General features: G+C 30.7%; 1 protein-coding gene across 4 annotated transcripts in view; it reads right to left on the bottom strand.

Moving 5' to 3' along the window:
• LOC118439631 (ribosomal protein S6 kinase alpha-5) overlaps window positions 1–10,000 on the bottom strand; it is a 61,613-nt gene that overhangs the window by 4,520 nt on the left and 47,093 nt on the right. For all 4 annotated transcript variants that reach the window (XM_035861442.2, XM_085655062.1, XM_085655061.1 and 1 more), the window contains 4 exons: window positions 2,252–2,326; window positions 1,502–1,720; window positions 1,258–1,373; window positions 1–63 (listed from right to left, as the gene is read on the bottom strand). The exon at window positions 1–63 is cut by the window's left edge and continues 138 nt beyond it. In XM_035861442.2, coding sequence (XP_035717335.2) covers window positions 1–63; window positions 1,258–1,373; window positions 1,502–1,720; window positions 2,252–2,326 — 473 coding nt within the window. The remainder of the gene's footprint in view (window positions 64–1,257; window positions 1,374–1,501; window positions 1,721–2,251; window positions 2,327–10,000) is intronic.

The raw sequence follows: 10,000 nt of genomic DNA, 5'->3' as shown, positions 1-10,000 counted from the left end.
TATATGTCCTTCCCTATCGAGTAATATGTTTTCCAGTTTGATGTCTCTGTATATGATACCCAACTGAAAAAGGAAGAGAATATTTTTTTTCTCTTTTTTTTTTTTTTTTTTAAATTATATCATTTATCATCAAGTTATTTGGATTATAAACAGTCGGAGATACAGTGTGCGGATTGAAAGTTCCTTTAAGAGATTTTAAAAAATAAATACATAAATCTTTTTCGAGACCTTTTATATTTGCAATTTATAGCTTTATAGTTTTACGATTTAAAAAAAAAAAAAAAAAAAAGAAAGAAAATGAAAGAAAATAAAGAATCAATGACTGAAGGGTCTCGTAAAACGATTAATTGATTTTTAAAATAACCTCGGGACTCTTAATGGTTCATCATTCTGTAAATACAATATAATTTTTATTGTTTTTCTTTTTTTTATTTTTTTTTTTTTTTTTTCCCAATTCGATTCGAAATTAAACGAAAGAAAAACCCAGACAAATAATACTCGTGTATATATATATATATTGTTTTTTTTTTCTCAAACGCTCGGAATAAACCATCATAAATGCTTGTGTCATCGGAATCGCTTTTAAACTGGAAAATAATATCTGCCTTGGAAAATACAACTCGACCTTATTTTCAGACATAATCAATATTTGTAGTATCCAAATATAATCACGAAGGAATACGTTAAACGTTACACGTCAATCGACGAGAGCTATCGATTTGGTTCAAGTATTCCGAAAATACTATATTATTACTACTATTGTTATAGTACCAATCGAAACTCAATAAATTAATAGGGAACCTGATAAACCGAGGTAATCGTCCACGTTAACGACGATCAATGTCATCGTCGTTATCATTATTATCATCATCATAATCATCATCATCATCATCATCATCATCATCATTTCTGATGGTCAGACAAAACAGTACAATTCATAATTCTCTATTCATTTACTTATTTATATATATTTACTTATGCATATTTTATAAATAATAATTAAACGAGATCATGAATTAAATATATAAATACTTAACATTATCAATTTTCAACGTTTATAAAATTTAAATATCCAAAGAAATCTAATTTTCCAATATATTTATTATAAGATTTAACATTAGAAAAGTTTAACGTGCCATGAGAAACTTTGTAATAATGATTTATTAATTGACCTTCTTTTGCCTGTCCATCAAAATTATTATTATTATTATTATTATTATTATTATTATTATTATAATATTCATTATTAGAATTTACCTTGTGCAAACGTTCCAAAGCCAATATTACTTCGCCGATATAAATCCTTACTTCGTCTTCGGTAAAATGTTCTCGTTGATATAAATGAGTGAACAATTCGCCTCCACTAACATAATCTGAAAATTTTATTATATATATATATATATTTTTTTTTTCTTTTTTTTTTTTTTCTAAAGAAGAAGAAGAAGAAGAAGAAGAATAAATGATAGAGAAAGATAATTATATCAATGATTTTTTGACTTACCTAAAATTAAATGTAATTTGGCGTCAGTTTGAAAAGCATAATGGAGCGTTACTAAAAAAGGACTGTCCCTAACAGCTTCGAGAACTTGCCTCTCGGTCTTCGTATGTTCGGTTGTTTTTTTCTTTTGTACGATCGAGGCTTTCTTCAAGACCTTCATGGCATAAAGACGACCAGCATCGGTTCCCATTCTTTTCCGTACCAGAAACACTTTACCGTAAGCTGCAAAGTCGATCAATAGAAAAGACACAACGTTCCGTCGTATCGATCCTAAAATTCTTTTTTACTTTTCTTATTCTCTCTCTTTTCTTTTTTTTTTTTCTTTCCTCCTTTCTTTCTTTTCTTTTTCTTTTTTGTTTTTGTTTGTTTTTTCGTCAATGGGGCGCCTTCGAGATATATTAAGAAAAAGCAGGGAGAGGGTTAATTGAAAGAAAAGAGAAATAGAGAGAGAGAGAGAGAGAGAGAGAGAGAGAGAGAGAGAGAGAGAGAGAGAGAGAGAGGGAGAGAGAGAGAGAGAGAGAGAAAGAGGATGTAGGGTAAACAAAAAAAAAAAAAAGAAAAACAAAAAGGAAAAACATTGTTAAGAAAATTGAGATAATAAATATCGAGTATTTTCTAAAAGAGTCACGTGGCTTTTGCAACAAAAAGTCCAAGGAAAAAGGAAGGAATTTGAAAGTTTCTTTTCTTTTTCTTATTTCTTTTTATTTTTTTTTTGTTTTACTTTTTCTTTTCTCTTGTAATTCGATTACATACCTCCGGTTCCCAGGACCTTCAATAAGTCGAAATGAGACATATCCACTCTTTGACCACCACTGTCTTCGAGATTCACTGTAATCAAAAGACGAAGAAAAAAATATATTAGAATTAACACTGTCTTTCTCAATAAACTGAACGGTATATATATATATTTTTTTTTCTGATTGGCTTCTTTCTTATTTTTTTTTTTTTCTTTTTTAATTTTTTCTTCTTTAATCATCAATTTGAGAGTTTCGATCGATCAGATATTGTTAATTCAATATATGTTAAAATTTCAATGGAATTTTTGAATGGATATTTTTCGATATATAGAAACGAATAAGGACTTTCTCGCAATACGTAAGAGAAATTTATGCCTCGTCGCAAAGTAAATTCATCCTTAAGCGTTAAGTGTCACAGGGAAATCGAGATGGAGTCAATTAAGCGTGAACGTTTTCAATACGACACCTGTCCTCGTAATAAAATCCAATAGGTGTTAACAAATTTGCTTTGATTATACATATATCTATCTATCGTCTGCGTTATTTCCTGTGCTCATTTTTGTTCGCTCGTTTGTTTGTTTTCTCGCTATGCTTATTAGTTATCGTTAGATCAGAAATTCTCAAAGCGTAGACGGTACGACGAATCATCATCTATCGATGGAGGAGAAAGGGAGAGGAAGAAAGAGGTAGAGAGGGAGGGAGGGAAGTCGCGTTAAATATCAAAATAGAATAATAATGATAATAATAATAATAATAATTTACGCATTTAATTTTTCTACTTTTCTTTCTTTTTTTTTTTTTTTTTCTCTTTTCGAGATCATATCTTTTAATTTATGTAGTACTCCGTATATCGATTCAAATTTTGTATTGATCCACTTATCAATCTATTTTCGAAATAGCTATTACAGTTTCGAATCGATAATGGATAAAATTATTATTTTCAAAATTAGATCTCGTACCGTAAAACTTTGGAAAGTCCTAATTTATGTATATAGATCATTCTCAATGACGTTCGAGCTTCCCTCCTCTCTTTTATTGGATGATCTAGAGACAGAGAGAGAGAGAGAGAGAGAGAGAAAGAGAAAAGGGGGAAAAAAAAAAGGAAAAGAAATCTCTAAGGCCGAGCTTCGAACATAACACAACCTAGTCATCCTATTTCCATCGTAAACAAAACGTCGTTAAGAACGAAAAACAAAAGTATTTTTAATTTCTACGCAGGAATCTATTTATAAATTATTTAATCGTTAATTACATTATTTCCAATGATTCCATAAATGACGGGAATAAAAGAAAATATATTTTTTAATTAATTAATCAGTCCAATCAATATCAACGATATTTATTCTTGAGAATTTGTTAAAAATAAAATGAAATAAAATATATATATATATAAGAAAAAAGGAATCTAGAAACAAAATTTGTTAAAAAAAACCTAACCTCGAAAACGAAAAAAAAAAAAAGAGATACTCGTACAGAAGGTACTCATCGCGACATCTGTAAGAGCGGGTACAAAATAGATTACGATCTCGCAAATAACTTCTCGATACGCGTTCAAACACAACACACGCAAAAATAATATTACAATTTTTGATAAAAACGAAAAATACGAAACGTAACACGGGGGAAACTAAATTGATTGTAAATAATCGATCATATGGTCTTTTTTTCTCCCGAGAATTATTTACTTATCTTGTTCGATTAATCTTATTTTTTTTATATCTAATTTTAGATAATCTGACAAAAATGAAACAAAAAAGAAAAAAAAAAGAAAAAAAAAAAGAAAATGAAAAGAAACAAACAAACATAAAAAAAATTAACCTATAAGAAGTTTTAAAAAAGAGTAATTCGTTTTTAGTAACTTTTGCCTCGTCCTGTACCGCTGATATGTCATATCTCTCTCTCTCTCTCTCTCTTTCTTTCTTTCTCTTTTTCTCTTATTGTCACTGGCATGTACATCCCATCGATGTTAGGTGGTTAAGAACACCGACTGGAATGCCACTTATTTCAAAGTGTCGTGCGCACAAACGTATGTAACTAAGTATGTACATGAGTATCAAAAGCAAGCAAGCAAGCAAGCAAGCAAGCAAGCAAACGAGCAAGCAAGCAAGCAAGCAAAAGCACACCTGCAATACGGATAATATCCGCAGGTGTTCGTCGTTGGGGGGGAAGAATGGTGGAGGGGGGTCAGAAAGGGGGGAGAAGCGAGGGAGGAGGAGGAGAGGAAAAAAGAGGAAGGAGGAGAAGCGCACATGTGGTAAACGCGTGTGCACTGTACATACTACACACGTTGCTTATCGAGCAACGTTGCAGTATCGTTGCAGTTGCAATTGTAGCTGAAACGCAATCCAGACGTAAACGTAAACGTAAATGTAAATGTAAACGTAAACGTAAACGTAAATGCAAACGCAAATGCAAATCCAATTGCAATCGCTAATAGAAACGCGAAATATCTCGAAATAGCCAAAGGGAAGTTATTAAAATGTTACGCATAAAAATAATATCGTAATAATTTTATATCGAATAAGGGAGAGAGAGATGTGGTGAGGTGGAAATATCTGTGTGTGTGTGAGGGAAAGAGAGAAAGAAAGAGAGAATAAAAATTTCTTCAGTAAAATTTTGTTGCAACCAAAGCGCGATTTCGATTCGACCGATTATTAATGGATATAAGGAGGGGAAAAGTGTATCTGTATGCGTGTGGAGAGAAAGAGAGAGAGAGAGAGAGAGGGAGGTGCATGAGTATGCATGTGCGTGGTTTCATTTCGATCATACCGAGGTTTTCTTGTTGTTTGAATAAGAATCAAGATAATATAACCGAGATAAGAAGCGTAACATGTTTGTTTTTCTATTACGCGCTATACGAATTTCATTTATTTATTTAGTTTCTCCATATTTTCCTGTTCTTTTTTTCTTCCTCTTCTTCCTTTGTTTCTTCTTTTTTGTTTTTTTCTCCATTAACGCATTATCGCTTCAACGATCGTCAATATATGTAAACGATATGCGTTTTTGTTATGTAAAAATTATTTTCATTGTTATCAAGTGAAAGAAAAAAAAGATATATATATTATTTTTATTATTATTATTATTATTATTATTATTATCATCATCATTATTATTATTATCATTATCATCATTATCATAATTATTATTATTTATTTTTCCTTTAGAAAATACAGATTGAGTTGAAAGTTCGTAGATTGGGTCAAAAGTTCCTAAGCTATATCAGAAAAGATCGATCATTCCTTTTTCTTGTTATCGATCACCTAGAGAACTTTTGGCCCCGCCTAAGAACCTTCGGTTCACCCTCCGTTACAATAGAAGAAAACATTTTCTCGCCTTAATAGAGAAAACGGAAAAGGAACAAAAAGATAAAGATAAAGAAAATGACAAAGGAAAAAGAAAAAGACGAAGGAAAAAAGGAAAAAGAAAAAAAAAAAAAAGAAAAAGAAAATTGATGTTAAAAGATGATAAAATTAGGAGAGGACGAACGGGGTAAGGGTGGGATGATGGAGGGAGGGGAAAAGAGCATATTCTGATGGATCTCACACACTTCAGAGTTCCTTCCTGTGATAGGAGCTACGTGGCAAACGAGTAATAAGCAACGATGCAACAATTTGCATGTGCTTAACCTTAAAAAAAAAGGGAGGGGGGGAAATGAAAAGAAAAAAGAAAAAAAAAAGAAAAACACGAGATAAAAGAATTACCGTCTAACGCGCTTGTCGCCTTGACTCTTTTCCCCGCCCCCCCAACCCCAACCTTTTTTTTCTTTTCTTTCCTTCTTTCTTTATCTTTACATTTATATGGGATATATATATATGTGTATGTGTATGTGCGTTTGTATGTATTTTTCATATAAATTAGTAAAAACAAATGAGAATAGCTTTTAGTCAAAAAGATACAAGTTTTATCTTTTGTTAAAATGTTGAGAGAGAGAGAGAGAGAGAGAGAGAGAGAGAGAGAGAGAAAAGAAAAAGAGAAAAAAATAGAAAAGCTTTCGCAGAATTGTTGCGTTTTTCGTACCAAAAGGCAGACATTGAACGATATCGATTTCTGTTCAATCAACAGTAATTGTCTTCTAGTATCTGTTCGCGCGTAGAGTAGTCTCGAAGCAGAGTTAATAGTTAGTCAGTCTCTTTCCCTTTGGTTAAATAGCACTCGTCCGTTGGTTGGCTTTCACTTTCCAATACACGTCGTGCTTCTGTTTAAACTTCGTGTCTGTTTATATAATTCCTTTTTTTTTTCTTCTCTCTCTCTCTCTCTCTCTCTCTCTCTCTCTCTTTTTTTTTTCGAATAATACACATTCAATAGATATATCGAACGAGAGAAGAAAAATAAGGGAAATAGAGGAACAAAAACAAAAACAAAAACAAAACAGAAAAAAAAAAAAAGTAAAAAACACCTCCCCTCTATCCCGATTAGAAATTCAAAATCAACAGCTATGATGTACAGGATGGAGCAAAAGTTTGCTCCGAGCGCGTCCTTGAAGTTTCTAAATTGTTTATGCAAACCGATTAATCATTTTTATGTTTGTTCATTTTTTTTTCTTTCTTTTTTCTTTTTTTCTTCTTTTTTTTTTTCTTTCTTTCTTTTTTTAGACCCACTTCAAACCCATAACTTATATCTTGTAATTTTGTCGTCCGTCGAAAAGAAGCAAGGAAAGAAATTTGAATCAAAGAAAATAATAATTAGTTTAAAAATTAGTGTCTTGATATTTTAATGATCACTTGGGAACAACATTTGGTTCAGTATGCATAAAAAAAAAAAAAAAAAAAAAGTAAAAAGACAAAGAAAAAGAAAATAAATAAATTAATCGATAAATACATAAGAAAAGACAAAATAAAATGCAATCATCAAAACCGCCGAAAATTCAATGAAAGAAACGTCCATATTATATCGGAATATAAGTCGATAATATTGGTTATTCGGTAGCCATTTTTAAAGTTTCCAAGAGTTTCCGTATTTTCTTTTGCGAATCTTTTGACGTTCGATAACGAACAGTATATAACCGATCGTAGAAAGAAAATAATAAAAAGAGTGAAAGAGAGAGGTAGAGAGGAGAGAGAGGAGAGAGAGAGAGAGAAAGAGAAAAAGAGAAAGAGAAAAAGAGAAAGAGAAAAAGAGAAAGAGAAAAAGAGAAACAGAAAGAGATACATACATATACGTGTACAGATAAATGAACATGTAAATCTACAGAAGCAAGAAAGGGGTGGGGAGGAGAAGGAGGAGAGGGGGAAGAGGGTTCGTCTCTCGATCGTCCCCGGCCCTGACTGTTCCCTGAGAATTCATGTCAAGGTAGTAAAAGCGACCACGATCGCGCTCTGACTATTATCACAGATACATGCCATTTCATAGGTATATATATGTATGTATATGTGTTTACATGGGAACACGTGTATGCATATATATATATACATACATATATACGCCTACATGCAATTGCACAGATATATTATATATGTGTGTATATTATATATAATGCGTACATGTATATATACATATATATGATCTATATATATATATATATAAATATATATATATACATATATATATATGTATATACACGCATGTACATACATATACACGTTCGTATCTGGATCGACGGTGCAAGATTCGTGTTCGGTTTTGCACGACCCACTTATGTCGACTGGAATTACCTTCTGGTGGCACTCCTTTAAACAAAATTTCGTAGAAACGTTAAGAGAAAATACCAACGAAATCGTAAACGTCATTACATATTATATCGCTTATCACGTCCTTGACGTCCTTGACTTTAGCGTTCCAGAATATATTTCATGTTATACGTTGAAATAATTAATTAACGAAGAAATCTAACGGGAGAACTGGAGTTTTTTTTCTTTTCTCTTTTTTTAGGGTTTTTTTTCTTTTTTTTTAAGGGTTTTTTCTCTCTTTTCTTTCTTTCTTTCTTTTTTTTTTTTTTTCTTTGATATTTTTTCTTCTCTTTCTTTTAAGTTTTAGTTTTGTGTTATCGCCAAGCTCTTCAGAAATCTTTAAAGAGATTCGACGTTCAAAAAGTGCCTTTTTTTTTCTTTTTTTTTTTTTTGTTGTTAAGACGACAATGAGAACTTGAACTTCTATATTTGAATCGATTCGATTTAAATCATTTTATTTAAGGGGTTATAGATAAAATTCAATGGATCGTAATCTTTGATCTTTAATTTTTAAGTTTCTTTTTTTGTTTTTCTTTTTTCACTCTCTTGTTTTTTCATCGCGGGTTCCAAAGTTCTGACTCAAAAAAAAAAAAAAAAAAAAAAAAAAAAAAAAAAAAAAAAAATTATTTACCACACACATTTATATAAGTGTACATACATAGCTATATACATAGATACATAAAGCGTACAAGTATATATGTACATAGCTACTATGTACGTACGTACATTTCTACCACCTTCTTTCGAAGTCGTTTGTTGTCGTCCTTGTGGAACTTACATGTCCAGTGGTTCTCATGTCAATGAACGTTCGACAATAATTTCTTCCAAATCGTTTAAACACAAGGCCATTGCTATTTAAAAATTTTATATTTCCAAAAGTCATACATACGACTACGTATTCGTACATTCGTAAACGATAATATCTGTATCGAAACAATTGTAGACAAGGGGGAACGAGAGAGGAGGAGGGGATGAATCTTGAGTACTTAACAGGTCAATATAATTCTTACGTCGTAATGAACTTTTTCTTTTCTTCTTCTTCCTTTTTTTCTTTTCTTTCTTTTTTTTTCTTTTTTTTTTTTTTTCTTTTCTAAAACCTGATAATATCTATCAATTTATTTCAAAATTTTAAATATACTCGACAATTATAATCCAAAGATTTCGTTTATTTTAACAAAATTAATCGTATTAAATAATTGGATCAATGAAATTCTAAAGTTTCGTTCTTACTTTAATGATACACCCTATATGTGTAATATGCGTGCAACGTGTACCAGATGAATGTAAGCCATAACTGTCTATAAATAGAGCGAGAGATACCAGGCGTTCCGGTTTTTCGGGATAGAAGATTGTACCAGTTTTTAACACCTTATAATTCTTAGTAATCTTCGTGTGTCTTGTAAGAAGATATCTATGCGTTTAAGCATTGTCATATGCTTCTGACTTTTTATCTATCAATGTGTGATACTTAAAGGCGCGTAGATTTGTTACGAAGATGAGATAGAGTGAGTGAGTGTGTGTGTGTGTGTGTTTGTTTGTATAGGATTGATCGTTACCCGATACTCAACGTCCCTATTCGTATCGTTTCAAATAGGTCACCTTATATATCATCGATTGTATGAATAGTATTTTTTTTCTGCAATGTAATCAAAACGAAACCAAAAAGAAAAAAGAAAAACAATTTCATTGAATTATATTTTATATTTAGATATATTATTACGTGACATATATATATATATATATATACCATTGTATATTGTAATTATATTGTAAAGAAATATTCGTATATTGTATTTTATATTTTGTAATGTAAAAGAAACATTTCTCTCTTTCCCCATCCCACCCCCTCCACCCGTCTCATTATCATTACACTTATATATCAAGAAGAAAACTATTATTATATTTGTTTACGTTTTTATTATTATCAAAAAAAAAAAAAAAAAAAAAAAAATAAAAAAAAAAAGGAAGAACATAATTTGCCTATTATATTATCTTTGTCATTTTGTATTACAAATAAAGCTACTTTCTTTCGTATTATCTTTTGTACTTATATTATTAACAAAATAAGGAAAACAAAAAACAAAAAAAAGATACACGAT

This window comes from Vespa mandarinia, chromosome 2 (assembly GCF_050613455.1).
Source record: "Vespa mandarinia isolate Hongniang chromosome 2, ASM5061345v1, whole genome shotgun sequence".
NCBI lineage: Eukaryota > Metazoa > Arthropoda > Insecta > Hymenoptera > Vespidae > Vespa > Vespa mandarinia.
Note: the sequence above shows the minus strand (reverse complement) of the source record. Positions and strands in the feature narration are given on the sequence as shown.